Raw genomic sequence first — 21,119 nt, 5'->3', positions numbered from 1 at the left:
GCATCCTAAAATTCCCCAACACTCAATCCTATCCAGATCATCCAAACAGACCTGTCCGATGCTGATGACTAACGTTAGAGTAATCAATATAACGAATGTGAAAAAATAATTCGAAAGCCGTTATCTACAGATAAGGTGGAGTGTGCAAGTCCGTGGACAGTCAAGCTTCCTGCGACGGATGAAACGGTCGTGAATAAAAAAAATAAAATAATAAATATGAGCATCGTTAAAGTGTCGGTGGAGAGCATGGACGGCAGGCAGAACATCTTGTACGATTACGACAAGAATGCCTCCCTGGAGGAGAATGTTGTGCGTCTATTGGCTAAGTTCGAGATGGTACGTGAGTTGCTGCTTTGGGTTTTGCGCCAGGGTAGATTATTGTTATTATTTATGGGGTTGGTAAATCGAGAGAGTTATGGCTGGATGATTTTTTATTCGGATGGTGGCACCAAGCCGCCTTTAGGGTTTCTACGCACTTGCGAGTTTTGGGCGCGTAAATTCGTCATTCAGTTGACTGAAACCCTAAAGGCGCGTCTAGACATAGAAAAAACATCGTCGCGTAACAAATCTGGACGGCACTACGTAACAGCGCAACATCGAGGCGTGCATTTATTCCAATTTGAATATAGGTGTTGAAAAACATCCTATTTCTTATTCATTGTGAAGGTTGGTGACTCCAGAGACAGAGGTTTATTCGTGGAGGGTGTGATCAATATTATTGTGCAGAGATTCAATATTTTACGATTTTTTCCAAATTACGAGTTCGAATTTTCATAAAGTGCGATGAATCAGTAAGCGATGTTAGAATGAAGGATCCCTAATAAGCCAAATTTCGTACCAGCCCGAAAATTTTTATATCGAAAAATTTGTTTCAAATTTTCCATACCTGGACCTTGAAAATAAAATTTTATACCAAAAATTAAAACTAGCCACATGAGAACTTTATAGCATCATATTAATTGATTCGTTAACGTAGATTATGAAAATGCTTGCAGTTCAGAGATGCATTATTTCAGAAATGATAGGTTGTAAACTGGAATTTTCAAAAAAATTTTGATAATATTCTGTTACCTATTACACACAGGTGTTAAAAAACATCCTATTTCCTATTCATTGTGGAGGTTGTTTTCTCAAAAGTCAAAGGTTCTAATTAAAGCCAAACCCCAAATATTGTTGTTGATTGAATTTGATCTCTACTAGTTTTCTTTTGAGGTACAAACACGCCAATTTGTATCTATTGTGATAATAGGCGTAATTGATATCGTTTAACAATCTCAATTTCGGAATACATTTTCCCGTCGACCTCATTTCTGCTTCAATAAAGATAAGGCAATATTTATTCAACAAAATAAACTTCACAAATTGCATAGATAGGTACTTCAAGTTTGAAGCAAGTATCTAAATTTGGATCTGTCTAATTAATAGATGTTCTAATAGTTATTAAGGTGTAATGAATCGAGAAGATAATAACAAGTTTACATCTTGTCTAAATGTGTCTCAAATATTGACTTTAATTGAAGACATTTTACATAGATTTATATTATAATTTCGTAATAAGTGGGCTGGTTTACGAATTCTCCTCTGAATGACTTATTGAGGTTTCAATTCTTGTTTCACTTGAATTTCATTTAAAAGGGTGAAGCTTTAGATCATTATGCAAAATGCGATGTAGCGCATCTATGCATATTCAAAGCCCTGGCACATCTTCGAATGAAAAGGTAGACTGAAGCTTATTTCACACTACAAACATCTCTGATCATAGAGAAACTATTTTTTTTTTTTTTTTTTTTTTTTTTTTTAATGTGCTAGGTTACTTAGACCATCCACACAGCGAACATTTCATCAACTATAAGACTCTTATCAAATTCATAAACCTCCACCAGACATGCACAACATCCATGACCTAAGAGAAACTATTCTAACATACCGATAATCATAGAATCCCGCTGGCGCCTAATGAAAATCACAATCTTCTTGTTCCCTCTCCCCATCAATTTTTCAAAGCGGGTTTTTCGTTCTATCGGCAAATCTATGAATAAGAGATTTACAGGGACGTAATAATGAATTGTGAAAGACGACTTTTTCTTGCAACACGACAGATTTTCAATTTGAAGCTGCCGTAATCCCCCGGCTTTGTTAACCGAAAAACGGCATCAGACATCGTCGCTTTCATGTTGACAGATTTCGTAATTGATTATAATCGGCAGGGAAGGGGTGAAGGGTAGAAAGATGCGGGGTAATCGATTAGGAAGGGAGAGGATGAGATCTGTGATTGTTCTGGATGGATGCGATCCGTTTTGCCTTTTCGATTAATGAGTTTTGGTTACTTGAGGCTCTAGGAGTGAGTGAATATTTCACGTCATCAGTGACGTCACTGGGATATATAAACAATGGGGTATTGGATACGAAAAAGTTTGTGTTCATTATTGTTTGAACTGTTTCCTTCTGTTAAAATAATCTTGATGTTGGTATAATAAACTTATTTGTGATATTTGTTAAGATTACTTTGATTCATTACATCCTTACTGTAGCGTTATATTGTGCTAAGAATGTTGTTTTGGATGCCCCAAGTTTTTAAGTTCCTTTCATCAAAAAAAATTAGTCTGCTCAATCTTTTATCCTTGTTTTATTGTAGAAAATGTCTAAATTCGCGGCAAAGGACTAACACTTTCCCAATATTTGTTTTGTCAAATGAATGTACCTATTTAATGTTCATCTATGAGAATGTCAATGAATAGGACAATCGAATAGGCTGTAATGGACTCTTGGCGCCTATAATAAAATGGATAGAAGAATATTAATCATTCAACACTTTCAACTAGATATCTAAATTCTATTTCCTAACTACACATGACGTGTGAACCATATTGATAAGGGATTACAACTCTAGTCTGATAAATTTACCACAATTTTTTTCTCTATCGCATTCGCTATCTATGACTAACACCTACATTCATCAGCTCTATTTTGGCATTGTATACAAGCATTGATGTTCACTTATTAAAATATATTTAACATGTTATATGTTTGTATTCAATTCTTTTGTATCTTTTCAGCGAATGATTGTGAAATTTCGAATATCTTCATATTCTGCATAATTTTTTTTTGACCATGTATCGTTTTCACCGCTTCAATTCACGTTATTTCATTCACACAAAAATAGTTCTCATCTAGTGCAAGTTCGATTAACAAATTGAAGTATTAATAAAAGACGCTCAATTCCTGCTTGCATAGAGAAGATAATTGGCTCTTTTAGAACATACTTTTTTCAATGTCAACACCCTGTACCCTACCTAAAGGTATCAAGCACCAAATTAGGAACCTCTCAAAATTCTTTTATTTTTCAGCCTACGAAAACCAATGCTTATGGTTTGAAGCTAGTGCAAACAAATAATGGAAAACTGGTAAACCTCTACATAACTGAAGAGAATTTCGATGACATAAAAGACGGATATTTCTTGAAAATAGTGTATGCGATATGGCATCAAGTCAACACTATATTTCTACTGCTAGAAAAAAATGATCGCAAGACATGTTTCGAAAACATAAGCCAGCTATATATGGACAGCGCTTTCATAAAAACATTGGGTGAGAAATACAGCACTATTCGGTTAAAATTTAATCGTGATTTTTTTCAGTCAAACAAGAAAAGCATTTGGTGATTCTAAACTTCTTTGTTCGTCAACCAGACTTGAGCAATGATGAAGCAGTAGCTTGTCTCCTTACCGTGATCCATCTCTTCAAAATGGGCTTTATCGAGGAAATCGATGAACCTTTTCTTGCAAAACTGATAGCAATCCTGAAATTAGATGCTGAAATCTACACAGATCAAATTAAATACTCTATATCGTTGTTACAGAAAATTATGACTTCTAGGAATCCCAACATGGTGAAATGGAAGGAAATGGTGAGATTGGTCGAATACTTGAGAAAAATGATTTGTCACAATGATTCATTATTTCCTCTTTTATTATAAAATATATCCGATCGCAAGATACTCCTTTGCATTTCTAATTTACGATTCGTTATTGAATATGAATTCCACAAGACACATCAAATCGGAGTCTTTTTTATAGCAAACTGTGCCTAATAAATATTGACTGAAATAGATATCTAGAAAGAAAGTTTGTCACGAAAAAATGCCCTGGCTATAGACAAACTAGTCTATGGCCTTGGCTTTCAATCTATAACGTATCATAGAGTATATACGCTCAGGCGTTTTTTTGCGACTCACCCTAAAAAACGTTGAATTATACATATAGGTATCTTATATTAAGAAAGAATGAAAATATTCTCATTGTGATATTTTGATTGTTCTTTGATATTCAAAAAGAAATTGTACTGAATCGATTTGGATTTTTGTGACCAGAGAAATCTCCAATGGTATTCCACCTTTAGTTTTAGACCGAAATTTTCGAATTTCAGATTATCAAACAAAAACCATTGCAAGAACTCACTCCATACATAAGAATACACAATCAAGACCTTCAATACCTGACGATATCCTTGATAAACATATTCGTGAGGTATTCAACTGACATCAGACGACTTCATTTCATTAAAGAAATGAATTACAAGCAAACTAAAGCAGATATTTACGAACACATCATAGGAAAATGGCCAAATTTAGATGTCAATATGGAGTACGAACTATATGTTTACCAGACGTTCTTGCTGAGGTAAATTCCAAAATAAATATGTGAGTACAAGAAGAATTTTGGTTGAATTTTTGTAGCTTATACTCAGACGCTCTGAAGAGCAAGACTAAACTGGATCAAAAGAAGAGAGTTGAATTCGAACTAGATCATCATCATCAAGGTATAGCTGACAGGTTGACGAGCATAATCGAATTCGAAGAATGTTTATCCAAGATGAAGTCTACGGAAAACTTGTTAGAGTTAATTGAAGAAGAAGATGAGTAAGGAACAAAATTTTATAAAAATATTATCAAGATTGAGTTCATTATAAAGGTTGCTAATTTGGTGCTAAACTTTTTGGGTTATTACGCTTCCCAAGTAAAAACCTTGTTTACGTTTTCAATGGTTTAGCTTTTTATTGGGGATAATTTTTGTACTATATTCATTAACAATAAAAATTCCATTCCTACAGAAATTCGGACAGAAACTCCTTGGAAAACATGGAAGACATCCTAAGGCGTTCAAGGACAAACTTGAACGATGATCCAACTCAGGAAATATCATATTTGACATTTGGAGCTCTAGGTGAATATTCACTTAACGACATTAGAATTTTTTTTCAATAACATGTCAACATTTCATCATTTCATCTGAATGAAACATATAAAGGGTGTTTTTTTTAGAGCTATAGAACTTTAAATTGCAATAAAACAACGATGGATTATTCGATTGACATGAATTTTATTTATCCGCACGCTAATCTTGTGGCATTACATTTTAAATATGATTTCTGGCATATGACCGCCACGGCTGGCTCGGATGTAGTCCAATCTAGACGTCCAATTTTCGATGACTTTTTCCATCATTTGTGGCCGTATATCGGCAATAACACGGCGAATGTTGTCTTCCAAATGGTCAAGGGTTTGTGGCTTATCCGCAGACCAATGGCTCTACAAAGCCCCACAGAAAGTATTCTAGCGGTGTTAAATCACTCAAAGATCTTGGAGGCCAATTCACAGGTCCAAAACGTGAAATTAGGCGGTCACCAAACGTGCCTTTCAATAAATCGATTTTGGCACGAGCTGTGTGACATGTTGCGCCTTCTTGTTGGAACCACAGCTCCTAGACATCATGGTTGTTCAATTCAGGAATGAAAAAGTTAGTAATCATGGCTCTATACCGATCATCATTGACTGTAACGTTATGGCCTTCATCGTTTCTGAAGAAGTACGGACCAATGATTCCACCAGCCCATAAAGCGCACCAAACAGTCAGTTTTTCTGGATGTAACGGTGTTTCGACATACACTCGAGGATTAGCTTCACTCCAAATGCGGCAGTTTTGTTTGTTGACGTAGCCATTCAACCAGAAGTGCGCTACATCGCTAAACAAAATTCGCTTATGAAAATCGGGAACAACGACAATCTCATTTTGGGCCCATTCGACGAATCTACGCCTTACTTGATGATCGTGAGTCTATTCATGATGAATTGCCAAACCAAACTGAGAATAAATCACTTGACAGCTGTTAAATCGGTCGGTATCTTGAACAGTAATGCCAACATAAAGTTATATACCTCGAAAAAAAACACCCGTTATATTGAAATATTTGAAATAGATTAGAAAGATATTCTTCATAAGGAACTATAGGTATATACCACTGTGCCAAGATGAACAGTCGACCAAGCCACGTCTAAAAAGCATAGAAATAGTAAACTTATTTCATGAAGATATCCTGAATAGTTTCGATAAAAATATTCATAAAGCACTGAGCACTCATTTTTATTATTCTTCGTCTTATGTTAGGACTTCATTCTTGGCATGAAGAATCCAGTGGTTGATTAAATACTTCATATTGTTGCTGCATCAGATTCTGATTTCTAGGAATCCCAACATGATTAAATGGAAGGAAATGGTGAGATACTTGAATTTGACGATGGTTTCGTCATCAGCGAGTCGAACTAAATATATCGTTTTTGAGACCATTCCGTTTTTTAAAATTCTTAAATTAAAGACATCTTGACGAAATGATATATGTCCAGGAAACGAGCTCTGAAAAAGTATGGACGTATTTACTAAAACCACCCACCAGGAATCAATGCAAGAGTTATCTCGTTTTCTATCTATGACTACCCAAAAATGCACCTAATGAGCGGTAAACAAACACATAGAACACAAAACGAATACATATTAGCGATAAACCGAATTCTTTTGTATGAACTCACCTCACCGTACCATGGATTATATTTTTGCATAAATATGCACAATACGCTCTGATAGTCTGGCTCAGACCAAGCCAGATACGCGAATATCCGCGCTAGTTGGTTTTTTTAATGGGACGGTTTTCCCTTCCAGCCTACTATAAAAAGTTTCACCACAAAAATTTCTACCAGACACAGATCGACGAAACGTTCTTTGGGCCAGGGATTTTCTCCACCAGCGAAAGGTAAGAGAAATACGATTTTTCTTTCGTTAGTTTATATAAATTATCATAAGAAATGAGAAAAGCAATGCCCGTGAGGTCTTGAACTTTTCCGCGCTTGTTCAAATTATTAAAGTTACAGAATTAACCTGCAAAATTTCATGTCATATAAACACTGAATTGTGTTATGCTTTTAACTCAACACAACAATGTAATATAACACTTTTTTGGAATAATTTTCCTCGGGAAAAGGAAAAAGCTTTTAAAAATGATAAATTGAAGCTTCTATTTTTTTCTATATTGTCACGATATACTGGGTTCTGCTATAGATATACATATGTAGAAATTTAACGTTTCGTAGAGTTATCTCATTGCTTGATCACTAATAAATATATGTTCGGTCTCACAGGGCGTTAAGTTTTCCCTGAACAGGTCCCAACTTTGTTTTCCCAATGAAAAAACCGATATTTTTTATTTCAAGAAAAAAAGGCCTTTAAACATGGACTCCCAAAAGCTGCAATTCCGAGGTACAGGGTTTTAAAGTTTTATCTTTTTTCTCTTAAAATTATAAAAAGGAATCTCTCATTTTTCTTTGTACCTCTAATTCAGGAACTTCCTGAATACAGGCTTGTCAAATTTTATAAACGGAAATTTGTAGAATTTTCCTTATTTCGAATTGAATACCCTATATTATATCGATTCATAAGATGTACAAACTTCTAAGCTTTTTTTAGTGTTACATTTTTTTATCTAACAGAGTAAATATTTCATTTTCAAGACATCCCCACAAAAAACCTGTTGAGGTTAAATCCGCACTTCTAAGTGGCCATTTCCTTTTTTGATATCATTGTTCCATCCCACAATTTTCCAATGTTTCCAGCGTGGTAAACCTCCTAGCCAACGTCCTTCAAATAGGAAAAGAGCCAGAAACGAACAAGACCAAGTGCACCTTCCAACCCACAATATTCAACGCAACAACGAAGACGCCATTTTTCTACGAACTGTTCTCCAGGACCATCTGGATATTGTCCAAGACGAAAAATGAGATGCAAGGTTGTTCTGTACCTGAATACCCGAAGGTAACTAACACGAAACGCGCATCCACTGCTTCAACAAAATAAAAAAAATTCCAGTTGATGAGAGTTGTCGAGAAACAAGTCAAGATGGTTTTGGAGAAGAGGCCCGGTAGCTTCAAGAAGCTCACCAACATCATGCTCAAGACCAACTACGAGGCGGTGAAACAGAGATGGCAGGTAAAAAAATTAGAATAGCACTGACGTGAAGCCTTCATGTAAATTGGCATTTCTTTGCCCATCCCTGCAAATACCCTAAAAAAGATATCTATTAAGTTTGGGTTTCTCACTTCATCGTCGAACTTTCAATGCACACCAATTTTTTGTGAAATATGATGCATAGATGAGATATTGGAATTTTAAAACATTTTTTTTAATCATATCCCTACGAGATTTAGCAAGAATATTAATTTCACTATTTTGCAACTTATTTCTGAATTTCGATTCGATTGGATAATTCTTTTCTTTAAACAAGAGTGTAAAAGCTTCTATTTCGACGTCTACTTCACATTTCTTCGGTTTCAGGAAGAAACCAGTGAAGAGTTTGAAAATGTGATGAAGAATAACCCTTGTGTCCAAGTATTGAGGGAGAAATACATGAAAGAGAACGAGAAGTTGGTGAAAGAGCAAAGGATGAATTACTTGGAAACTGGAAGTGTCTTTTACAGGGTCAACGATCAAAAAGTAAGATTATATAGTATTTGAAAATATAAAGAAAATATTGTATCTTAGAGTAGGACTACGTTACAGTGACCGAATTTTTTAAGAGTGGCTGTAAACTAAGTTCATTAATTCAAATTCGATTTAAACCTCTTAATTGAACAGCAGCGCCATTCTGAAAGAAATAGCGAAACTTTGATTATCGATACAAGCATCCTCTTTTGGAGATTTCTCGAACTAACTAAGTAAGTACAGGAACGGATTAAAGTGGGTTATGTAGATGAAACTATTCAGAATTACTAGTTGGCTTAAATTAATGATAACTAGTTAAACAATCAGGAAAATTTCAATTCAGATTGTTTATTCAAAGATGGTCAAAACGCATTATTTGTGGAATGAGAATAAACCGCTTTTTTCAAACAATTTTCAAAAGATACATCTGTTTTTGAAAATAAATAAACACAAACATTTCAAAATTAACAGTATATAATTAAATCTATGTAAAAATATATTTGACACAATTTTCTATGTAAGAGGAGGTTGTTTGTTTTTTATCACAGGTAAAAGTCCAAATTCATTTCAGAGTAAGATCCTGATATGCAAAATCTATTTTTGGGCAAAAATGTCTCCATTTTATTTCTGATATCCAATTCAATTATTGCTTTTTAATTATTTTTTTTTGTGGTTCTATACAAATAGTAAAAAGTTACAGAATCACATTTTTTTATTCATAAATAAATATATTCAAAATTATATAATTTTTTTTAATTTTTTTTTTGTAACACTTATAATAATAATCAACGTATTCCAACAGTAAAACAATTGTAAAATAGTACGAATAATTTCCACAATATTAAAGCTCTCATAAAAGTTGGTGTGTTTGATGCCATTTTAAATGCAAGTGAATTGTCTGAACTGACTGAAGCTGTTTGTAAATAGATACTATCTCTACACTTATTCCCCGACATGTCAACCAACATAGCTAGATGACTTGAGCATTACAAAATGTTAAAAAAATATCCAAATGTATCTTAGGATTCTTAGAGTAGAAATATGGACTGTCTCTCTCAGTACAATTGTTCGGAAACAAAGTTCCTAAAATAAACCCTCCGTATCTTACAAAATTTAAGCAGGTACGGTTTTTCTACAGTCTCTATCTGTGCTCTAAACAGCACAGTCAAGATGCTTAATTTTTAATTATCACAATGTAGACTGATTATTTCTCAATCTATTAAACATATACAAAAGTATTAAAAATAGAAGCGCAATGATAAACCTAGGCCAAATAATCCTACTGCTTAAGGCCAGTCCCAAAGAAATATTAATTCGTCAAAATTTAAATTTACTCCGAATTTGCAATGTCAAACCAAATCGATAATTTACAGAGAAAAACAGGGTGAAAGATCTTGGTCAAAGGTCTTTGGAATGAAGTACTCGAGTAATTTTTCTTCTTCTTCTTCAGACCTGTGTTACGAAATTTTAGGTTAACAATCTGCTTCTTTATGCATCGATTTCAAACCAAATAACTATGAAAATGATTATCAATGCGTGAATTATAGTCCTTTCAATGTGTAATGGGACTGACCTAGAGGGTGTCAGATCTACAATTAGAATTTGTTACTCAAACTTTCACCTCCAACAAGAAACTCAACAGTAGCGTCTATGTTACTCTACCTGAGTCACTTGATTGTCAAAGAACCATCGAATCAAGTGACACAGAAAAGCCATAATCATCACTGGAATAGATGCTGCAGTGTTTTTATCACTTTCAGAGGTCAGTATTAATCTGTATTTACTCTTAAAGATTTAGAATACTCACAAGGGATTGTGAAAACTTAATTGGTTTATATGTGAAATGGAATAAATTCACCCCAATAGCATCTCTGGGCTATCCTGCGTAATGTAGATCTGACATGAGGTTCTCAAACCACAACAATTTGTTTCATACAAAATACTAAATATTTTTTTGATTTTTTAATTAATTAGACAAATAAATTTTTCCAGATAACGAAAGATCCGAAAAACCGCTGAAACTGAAGATTATTCTTTTTTTAATTTTTTTTTCAAATTTTTGATGATATGGTTGGAGAACCCGAACGAACTATTTCCATCAATTCGAAACTTACAGAAAATCATAGTAAATGAAATAATTTAACAACTCCAAAGATATCTTTAAAGACTCCAAATTAGAATTTCCTTCCGAAAAAGAAAAGAAAAAATTGAATGATAATATGATAATAAAAATTCTGGTGACGTCGTTTACCAACAAAATTTCAACCACTTGGACTGGAGATCGGTTGAGGAGTAACCACAGAGGAACGTGACAGGTACTGACAAGAACCGCCACGTCTTCTTCTCTGCATCAGATGGCTTTCGCTCGGTGGACTCAGACCGAAAAGTTGGGATGAACAGTTCCTCGAATCTGTTCTGTAAATGCTCGGCCGTTCCAAGTAGCCCAAATTCATGCTGAAGTGCTGTTGCACCACTCTGTTCACAGCCATTGCGGACTCCGCGAAATGAGATAGCTCAAGGGCGGAGTTGTTTCTTCTTATCACTGCAGGCGTGGTCAACGGTGCAGCATCGCTTGCGCATCTTAACCAAGGGTGTTCAAGAACACGCTCTGCGCTGATACGTTTGTTGGCACACTTGACCAACAGTGATCTGGAAGAAAATGGTATATTTCAATAAAGTGTCTAAAATATTATAGATATTCTTTATTCACTCGAAGAATAAATACATAAAAAAAACTGAGAGCATATGAGATGAAAAGGACACTAAAAAAATTGAAGAATCGATGTAAAAAATTAATACCTATTGTTGTTAAATATTTGATATATTGAATTGACTTTTTTATATATCAATATAATATACATACTAGTACGCCCATAGATCTACCTTGTAGGTAGATCAATATATCCTGTAGATCTACCTAATAGGTAGATCAATGTTGTCCATAGATCTACCTTGTAGGTAGATCAATGTTGCCCACAGATCTACCTTGTAGGTAGATCATCATAGCCCATAGATCTACCTTTTAGGTTGATCAATATAGCCCATAGATCCATATTTTAATTCATTCATAAATACTTCCATATCTCCTGTAAAATCGATATCGCACTGTATAAAAAATATTCATCGCACGTATATCTTCGCAAATTATGCAAGAGAAAACAAATCTAAAGCTCTTATTCCAATTTCCAGATTTCATAAGGTCTCGATTTTCCAGAAATGTATAATTGGCGCTTGAAAATTGTACACCCTGTATATAATCGTCAATCCCCACCTGTATACCTTCAAGAATTATGCAATTGAATGATAACCTATAGAGCTAACATGACAACTATAAGAAAAGTTTTCAGTTCTCCAGAGACATCTCGGAAATTGTACACTCTGTATAAACGTTATTCATCGCACGTATATCTTCGCAAATTATGTGAGAGAAATCTAACTTGAAATTTCAATTTTCAGATTTCATAAGTTTTCAATTTTACAGAAAAGCATAATTGGCGCTCGAAAATTGTACACCCTGTATAATATGGTCAATTTATCGAAAAACCTCCAATAGGCAACTTGAAAAAAAACAATGTATAATCGTTATTCTTATATGTACTTTGAAAATCGGAAAAACAATTATATGTGTATACTACGAAATCATTCACACAATAGACTAAACAAAAAATTGATCCATTTCAATCATCCGAAGCATTCACCGCCAAATAATATTAAAATTAATAACTGGCGAAAAATTAAGAAAAAAAAAGTTATCACCTGCTGCAAGATTTGAACTCGCATCCCAAAAGAGACCTCAGATTGTACGACCGCATCCCTAACGACCCGGCCACAATGCCTTTGCATAATTGGGTGCATTTATGCTTCTTATAGGAATAATGTCAAAATAACTGGTGACAGAGATTCTATAAATTGATGAATTTTCATGAATTTCGTTTAAAAAATCGTTAAATATAAAGGAAATCGAATTAAAATATCTCTACCTACCAGTTTTCTTCGCCTCAAATGCTGATATCTTTCCAAAATGATATATTTACCTTGACAATTCACATGAAACGGAATGCTTCAAGATTTGACCAATTTCCATGAAAATATCAACAAAACGCAAAAATACCATCATAAAAAAAAAATCAATGTAATATTTGAATAAACTCTATTCTATTCTATTCTAAAAGGGCGGTACATACAGGTGTAGTCTATTATTTCCTCAAATTTCTCGTTAAAAACTTTTCAAATAACCAAATGACTCCTGTAGAGGCTTCTGGCAAACCAAGCTTTCCACCGACACAAAACGATTCCGCTTGAAAATATCATAAAATATACATGGAAAAAGGGATATAAATCGCATCTGATTCATCTTTTCTTGCATATTTCCTCTCGATTCGTCCAAATTTCAACATTTCCATTAAAATATCATCTGACGTTTCCCATTTTCATTCTGTATTTCGACGATTTCATGAATGAGCACAGAATTGGTTAAAACGTCAGAATATTTTGAATAGATTATTAGATTGATCCTTGATTTTATTATACAGTTATTCATATTTCAAATAGTTCTATTCATCAAGAGCCCTCTAATGGACACAGTAAAAATAATATAAAACCTAAATATTCTAGAAACGTCAATTGCCGCGGACGTTGCTAGGCCCGTTGCTACCCAAGGACATCGTAGTATTTTCCTATTGGTCGTTCACGTCGACGTGAATCTGGAAATTCGTCGGGAAATTTCCCAAACTTTATCCGTTCATTCCCAGGTAATCCCGAAAAATCGGGAAACGGGAATATCCGCGGGAGTTAATTCGACATTTTCTCTTTCTTTCCGTACTTTTAGTTTTTCTCGTATCTCTCCCAGAGCCGAGAACACTCGACCGCAAAATCGGTCCAAAATCGTTCGATTTTCGGTGGGAGGAGCGCTTACGAGTTTAATATAGTATACTAGTACGCGCCCTTATCTACCTTGTAGGTAGATCAATATATCCTGTAGATCTACCTAATAGGTAGATCAATGTTGTCCATAGATCTACCTTGTAGGTAGATCAATGTTGCCCATAGATCTACCTTGTAGGTAGATCATCATAGCCCATAGATCTACCTTTTAGGTTGATCAATATAGCCCATAGATCCATATTTTAATTCATTCATAAATACTTCCATATCTCCTGTAAAATCGATATCGCACTGAGATAAAGCGAGATACTAAGGATTCATGAATATACGTGTGAGTAACCCGCATCTTGTATGTAATTTGAGGATGGGAATAATATCGAATAATTCCTATCAAGTGACAATCAACTCGACCCTTTATAAACTGTATATTTACATGAAACATCCTGTATATAAATGAAAAAAAAAACCTGAAGCTTATAATTCGATGGTTCAATATTTCACATTTCTGCATAAAAATCTAATTGGTACTCGAAAATAATACAACCTGTATATGATCGTCAGTCGCTTACTGTATATCTTCAACAATTATGCAAAAAAAAAATATCCTGGATCTAAGATCTCAACTATCAGATTTCAACAGGTTTCAGTTCTCCAGAGTCGTCCAATTGGAGGTCGAAAATTGTGGACTCTGTATAAAAAATATTCATCGCACGTATATCTTCGCAAATTATGCAAGAGAAAACAAATCTAAAGCTCATATTCCAATTTTCAGATTTCATAAGGTCTCGATTTTCCAGAAATGTATAATTGGCGCTTGAAAATTGTACACCCTGTATAAGATGGGAAGGAGGGAATCCCTATTATTTTAAAAAGACCACTGAATTCCTCACCCTGTAAAAATTTTAAATATATGGGTACTGCATATCTTCACGAATTATCTAAAAGTCGACTAACACGAAACTATTAATCTAGTTTTCAGATTTTATTGAGTCTAATTTTTCACAAATATCGAATTGGTATGCCGAATTTTTACTCCCTGTAGAATTGTTAATCAATTATTAAATATTTCCTCAATGATTTCCTCCATGAGAAAGAATACCTGAACTTCTAATTGCCACTCGAAAATAATACACCCTGTATATAATCGTCAATCCCTACCTGTATACCTTCAAGAATTATGCAATGAAATGATAACCTATAGAGCTAACATGTCAACTATAAGAAAAGTCTTCAGTTCTCCAGAGACATCTCGGAAATAGTACACTCTGTATAAACGTTAATCTAGCACGTATAACGGAAAAATACCATCATAAAAGGGCGGTACATATAGTTCCAGTCTATTATTCTCTTGAATATCTCGTTCAAAACTCCTCAAATATCCAAATGACTCCTGTACCTAGCGACTTCTGTCAAACCAAGCTTTCCACTGACACAAAACGATTCCTCTTGAAAATATCATCAAATATTCATGGAAAAAAGGATAGAAATCGTATCTGAATTATCTTTTCTTGAATATTTCCTCTCGATTCGTCCAAATTTCAACATTTCCATTAAAATATCATCTGACGTTTCATTAATGATTTCGACGATTTTATGAATAAGCACAGAATTGGTTTAAACGTCAGAATATTTCGAATAGATTATTAAATAGAAATCATTCACACAGTTGACTAAAAAAACTTTGATCCATTTCATTATTCCAAAGCATTCACCGCCAAATAATAAAAGAATTAATAACTGGAAGAAAAATAAAAAAAAATATATCGACTGGCTGAGATTTGAACTTCCAGCGCGTAGATACCACTCCACGACGGTCCGTATCCCTAACCACCCGGCCACAACGCCTTTACTTAATTAGGTGCATTTGTGCTTCTTATAGGAATAATGTCAAAATAACTGGTGACAGAGATTCTATAAGTTGATGAATTTTCATGAATTTCGTTTAAAAAATTGTTAAATATAAAGGTAATCGAATTAAAATATCTCTACCTACCGATTTCCTTGCCTTAAAATGCTGATATTTGTTCAAAATGATATATTTACGTATGTCCTTGACAATTCACATGAAACGGAATGCTTCAAAATTTGACGAATTTCCATGAAAATCTCAACAAAACGTAAAAATACCATCATAAAAGGGCGGTACATACAGTTGTAGTCTATTATTTCCTCAAATTTCTCGTTAAAAACTTCTCAAATAACCAACTGACTCCTGGTAGAGGCTTCTGGCAAACCAAGCTTCCCACGGACTAAAAACGATTTCTTTCGAAAATATCATCAAATATACATGGAAAAAGGGATATAAATCGTATCTGAACATCTTTTCTTGCATATTTCCTCTCGATGCGTCCAAATTTCAACATTTCACGGCATGAATAAATTTTGACATTTGTCGTCTTCTGTCCAAGTATTGACTTATTGCAGCTTCTAAAATTCGAAAAGCATCCATCGGGGCATATTTAGTATCGATATTTTAGTCAAATATGGAATTTCTGTAATTGAATCGATATAATTAACTGAATTGATCATTATTTCCGGTTCGATCGACAATTAGAAATATTCTAGAAACGTCAATTGCCGCGGACGTTGCTAGGCCCGTTGCTACCCAAGGACGTAGTATTTTCCTATTGGTCGTTCACGTCGACGTGAATCCGGAAATTCGTCGGGAAATTTCCCAAACTTTATCCGTTCATTCCCAGGTAATCCCGAAAAATCGGGAAACGGGAATATCCGCGTTAGTTAATTCGACATTTTCTCTTTCTTTCCGTACTTTTAGTTTTTCTCGTATCTCTCCCAGAGCCGAGAACACTCGACCGCAAAATCGGTCCAAAATCGTTCGATTTTCGGTGGGAGGAGCGCTTACGAGTTTAATATAGTATAGACTAAGAAAGAATAAAAAAAACTACAGATAAAATCCCAGGCGACCGAAATTTCAGCGACTTAAACAGGGATTTTTTGTCACTATTACATATATTTAGGCGATATTGATTTTAGTTGAACACGTTGAAGACCTAGCTCGATTTTACTCCGAATGGTAGAACATGTACAGAATCTTTACCTTTTTCCTTTACTTTTCCAGAAAATCGACCACTGCTTCATAAAACTTTTCGGGAACAGAAAACAACTCTTATGTTATGAATTCGACGAAAAACTCAAAAGAAAGAAAGGAGACCCAGAAATCATCAGCGTCTCCAACATCAGTCATTTGGTTGAAGGTAAAGCATGCCCTCACAAAGTCAACAATATGTGAGTTGCACAGAATTCTAGAAATCAAGCACTATTAATTTGAATTTCTCCCACAGAACCAAAGATACCCGATTAATCTTCAGTTTGATGATCGAGCATAAGACCTACATTAATATTATAGCCAAAGATTTGAAAGAGGGTTCTTATTGGCTAGATGGATTTCACATTTTGAAAGGTAAGACTTTTTTTCCTTATTTTTGCTACAGACTTAAGAATCTTCTTATCATGTAGAGAATGAAGCAAGAAGTGAAATATACAATAAGGAGCTTCAAGAATTGGTAACGATGGATCTATCTCTACACATGTTGGAACTACAAAACATTCCGATACCGAAAAAACCACCTCCAGTCCCTCCACTACCACATCTTGCAGAAAAACCAGCTATACCACTCAAATCACCTGGGTTAAGGTTGTTGAAAACAAGAAATTCTAATGGTAAAAGATCCACAACAATTCAAATATAAACTGGGATAATAATTATTATGGTAATCATTGAAATGTAAAATGAATTTAATCTTAAGTATGTGAAAATTTTTATTGGATAATAAATATTGTTACTGTAAATTATGTATATTTTTTACATGTGCATTTAATGAACCAAGCTGGGTAAACTGATGTCCACAAAATTCGCAAGAATAAGGTTTTTGACCTGTGTGGATTATAATATGTGATTTTAAAGTTCTGGAATCTGAAAACGTTTTTGTGCAAATATTGCATTCAAACACTTTTTCTCCACTGTGGCTCTTCATATGCACCTGAAAGAATATTCGATCAATTCTATCATTATCTAGAAATAATCTTTTTCTAACTCACCCGTAGATGGCTTGCGGCTATGTATTTCTTGGAGCAAATATTACAGTTGTAGGGTCTTTCCCCTGTATGATATCTCACATGAGTATCTCTGGTCTCTTTCCGTCTAAAAGTTTTTCCACATTGCCAACAGTGGTAAGGCTTAGCCCCAGTATGGCACATCATGTGTTTCTTCAGTTGTCCATTAGCTTTCAAAATGTGTAATAATCAATTTTAAAAAAAATTCAATTTGTTGATACTTACTGGCAAAACTATTAGGACAATGAGTACATTTGAATGGTTTCAAACCTGTGTGAACTCTCATATGAACATTCAAATTAGCCTTGGATGAAACATTCTTCCCACATATACTACAGCTAAACGCCTTATCACCTGAAAAACATATAATGAGACACCAAACATAACTTTAGTGTCAGTTTTCTTCGAACCTCATATCACCCCAAAACTAAAAAATACAAAAAGATTCTTACCTCTGTGAGTCTTCAAGTGAGTAGTGAGATTGGATGATTGATTAAATTTCCTTCCACACATATGACACTCGTGTTTCTTCTCTAAACTGTGAATATTTCGATGTTTGTGCAAGGAGCTAGCAAGACCAAAAGAACGGCCACATATTTCACATTTGAGGGGTCGATCTCCAGTATGTGTTCGTAAATGAACTATTAGAGATTTATTCTGTCTATAACTGAAACAAAATTGCATTTATCAACCTTAGCTAACTTGACACTGAATTGGAGGTTGTCTTACCCCCTTCCACAAATAGAGCAAATATACTTTTTTTCATTATCATCAGGGAATTGATTGTTGAAATGAATTTCCTTTAAATGTTTCCTCAAAAACTTTGAGTTGACAAAGAATCTATCGCATATCTACGGAAAAAATTAATAGAATGTATTGTAGTCAAAACTGTAGAATTATTACATCACACTGAACATTCTCCTTAGGTAATTCTTTTGGTTCTATAGGATTAAGATTATCAAAACTGTGGTCATCATTCAAATGTTTACTTAGTAAGTCCTCTGTGTAGAAACCTTTACAGCATATGTTACAGAAATATTTGTTTTCCGTTGTGTGAATTTTTAAATGTTCTGATAGAATCCATTCATCTGAAAAGTATGTTTTAAGTAGGTACAAGCTTCAAGTAGTAGTAAAAAACACTCACTTTCAAACATCTCTGGACAATATTGACATTTGAATGAGCTGTTGAGATTTAAGCTACTAGCAAAGACTTCTTGTGGGCCACTGGGACACGGCATGAGTTGAGCATCTGTATGCCATGTTTCCGGCAAATACTGCTCTGCTATCGTTTGTAAACTATGCATAGTTTCAGCCAAATCATCAACAACTAAAATCCAAACATATATGTATAAATATATAAGGAAATGTTCAACAATGAATGAATATCCCACCTGAACTTGCATTTTGATTGGCAAAATTTTCAACTAAAGATTGGGTAGTAGCATCATTGAAAATTTCTTGAAATAAAGAATTCTGTTGTAAAACTTCACTAGTACTAAGTAACTGATCATCTTTAACAACCATCAGATTGCTCTGTTCAAGAGAAACATTCTGTATTTCTAAATCATTTAGGTATTGTCTCAAAGCAACGTCCGATTTTTCACATTGTTGCTTAAATGTGTAAGCTCGGTTTATCATCTGGAGACATTGTAAACAGATTTGATGGGGTAGTCCATCCCCTTCTAAAACCTGGTGGTAATGAATTAAGTTTCGAATGACTAAGGCTTATTATCAAGTCACCTGAATAGAAGCACAAGACATTAACATATTCGGCAAGCAGGCATTAAAAAGGGATTTTAGAGGGTTCTTCTCTAAAAGACAAGTTCGACAAATCTTCTCGAATTTCATAGCTCAAATTCTTCTTTTCCTCATATAGAGCAAATAGTTGAAAGAGTCAGATTTTCTGGAAATATGTAAATCTCAACTATAAATATCAATTTTGTTTTGTTTTTTGTTTTGACAACAAATGTCAACATAACCTCCAATGCGTGTTGATAAACCATAGATAGAGTAGAACGCATAGAATATAGATATTAATTAGATTATTAATGTTCTAAGGATTTTTATAGATGACGAATTAGTAAAAAGTTCTGGAAAATTCTTAAGTTCCTTCGTGGCCAATTTTTTTTCAAAAGATCCCACGAAACGCTGGATATCTAGGTTCACAGTACTCCTAAGAATTACCTGATTTCAAATCGGTATTATGCATTGACATATTCTCATGAAATCTAATTTTAAAGCAGATTCGATCATAAACTCTCTCAGTAAAATTTTTCTTATTGATTTTCTGGAACCCACTGGTGTCATCTAGAAAGAGTAGCTGAAACCCTCTTATGGTGAGGAGGTCACCATCACAGGATTCTATACGTCTTTGGCCGAGGAAATTATTAGTTCAGTAAAATGCGGATAGATGGCTTGCAGTCAAATTCCGTACTGATTTAAATTTTAGATTTTTTCCGAAAAACTGGCATAATTCGAGTGTCCCTGTTCTGTGTAAGGCCCTGATTATATTTTATGCATTATTTGAAGGGGTTTTTATCTCGTGGATGCTGAATTAGGCTTCGGTTCCAAGCAGAAAAGCATTTCTTAAATTTTCTTTGCAAATTGGGAATATTTCAGTTTTAAGCTGTGTAAGGAAGAAACTTATTGTAGGTTAGTATTCAAAATGGAAAATTCTTCAAGATATCGAATTTTCTACGTATTTGAAGTACTATTTTTCTTAAAAACTCCCAATATCTTAGTTTTGGTCGGTGTATTTCTAAGAATAAAATTTAATTAATGAAGACAGGGTCTGTTGGGCGCTCGCAATTCATGAGCCAATGGCACCTTTGGAGACCACATAACTGTATATAGGTATATACACGCAATTTGGGCCATGCTAAACGACTGCCCAAATGCCAGTGCTCCCTTCCATTATTTTATTTTATCTACATATAGCTACTAATCTTGAAATAAAACACAAAAGTGCGTTTATGTAATTTAATTTGACATAAGATTAGGTATCTGATTGGGTTTGAACACATATGTCAACAGTTGAACTGCAAGAAATAGGTACTAGTCAATACTCATTTAATTCTTAAACACAACAGCATCAACAGAAATTCTTCGAACCGTTGGTTCAAACCCAATTTGAGCCGCATTGGGTTCGAACCATCCTCTCATCTCCATCCTCCACTGAAAACGCTCGTTATTCCATCGAAGACACCAATTCAAAACGTCCAAGAAAATCACAACAACGTGGAACATTCGAAAAAAATGGAAATAAACACGGAATTCTTCTATAACTATTCGGAAACGATTAAGTTCAAAATCAACATGAATATCGATATAAATAATTCAACAATTCACATAGAATCA

At 34.3% G+C, this 21,119-nt stretch overlaps 2 protein-coding genes across 3 annotated transcripts; one reads left to right on the top strand and one right to left on the bottom strand.

The window, feature by feature from the left end:
- LOC123676603 (engulfment and cell motility protein 2-like) lies at nucleotides 1-17,498 on the top strand. Its single transcript, XM_045612667.1, has 13 exons — nucleotides 1-336; nucleotides 3,348-3,588; nucleotides 3,639-3,907; nucleotides 4,426-4,679; nucleotides 4,736-4,918; nucleotides 5,110-5,222; nucleotides 6,993-7,083; nucleotides 7,940-8,138; nucleotides 8,193-8,312; nucleotides 8,658-8,816; nucleotides 16,768-16,934; nucleotides 16,991-17,109; nucleotides 17,166-17,498. The coding sequence occupies exons 1-13, from the start codon at nucleotides 217-219 to the stop codon at nucleotides 17,396-17,398; spliced, it is 2,268 nt and encodes a 755-aa protein (XP_045468623.1). The 5' UTR covers nucleotides 1-216; the 3' UTR covers nucleotides 17,399-17,498.
- On the bottom strand, nucleotides 17,456-19,748 carry LOC123676604 (zinc finger protein OZF-like). 2 transcript variants are annotated; one of them, XM_045612668.1, is made up of 9 exons: nucleotides 19,503-19,748; nucleotides 19,154-19,451; nucleotides 18,907-19,089; nucleotides 18,666-18,850; nucleotides 18,492-18,613; nucleotides 18,215-18,429; nucleotides 17,988-18,116; nucleotides 17,748-17,932; nucleotides 17,456-17,689 (listed from the first exon to the last, which is right to left on the bottom strand). In XM_045612668.1, exons 1-9 carry the CDS (start codon nucleotides 19,608-19,610, stop codon nucleotides 17,489-17,491), a joined length of 1,626 nt encoding a protein of 541 aa, XP_045468624.1. In that variant the 5' UTR covers nucleotides 19,611-19,748; the 3' UTR covers nucleotides 17,456-17,488. The 2 variants fall into 2 exon arrangements, with proteins under 2 accessions (XP_045468624.1, XP_045468625.1); XM_045612669.1 differs by having other exon boundaries at nucleotides 19,154-19,444; nucleotides 19,503-19,720.
- Between the last annotated feature and the right edge of the window lie 1,371 nt (nucleotides 19,749-21,119).

Source organism: Harmonia axyridis, chromosome 3 (genome assembly GCF_914767665.1).
Source record: "Harmonia axyridis chromosome 3, icHarAxyr1.1, whole genome shotgun sequence".
Classification (NCBI taxonomy): domain Eukaryota; kingdom Metazoa; phylum Arthropoda; class Insecta; order Coleoptera; family Coccinellidae; genus Harmonia; species Harmonia axyridis.
Note: the sequence above shows the minus strand (reverse complement) of the source record. Positions and strands in the feature narration are given on the sequence as shown.

Coding starts and splice junctions, on each gene's coding strand:
- LOC123676603 (XM_045612667.1), top strand. CDS start 217: ATGAGCATCGTTAAAGTGTCGGTGGAGAGCATGGACGGCAGGCAGAAC. Junction 8,139..8,192: donor CTGTACCTGAATACCCGAAG/GTAACTAACACG, acceptor AAAAAATTCCAG/TTGATGAGAGTTGTCGAGAA. Junction 16,935..16,990: donor CCTCACAAAGTCAACAATAT/GTGAGTTGCACA, acceptor TTTCTCCCACAG/AACCAAAGATACCCGATTAA.
- LOC123676604 (XM_045612668.1), bottom strand. CDS start 19,610: ATGAAATTCGAGAAGATTTGTCGAACTTGTCTTTTAGAGAAGAACCCT. Junction 18,614..18,665: donor AGGAGAATGTTCAGTGTGAT/GTAATAATTCTA, acceptor TTTTTTCCGTAG/ATATGCGATAGATTCTTTGT. Junction 18,117..18,214: donor TCACTTGAAGACTCACAGAG/GTAAGAATCTTT, acceptor TATGTTTTTCAG/GTGATAAGGCGTTTAGCTGT.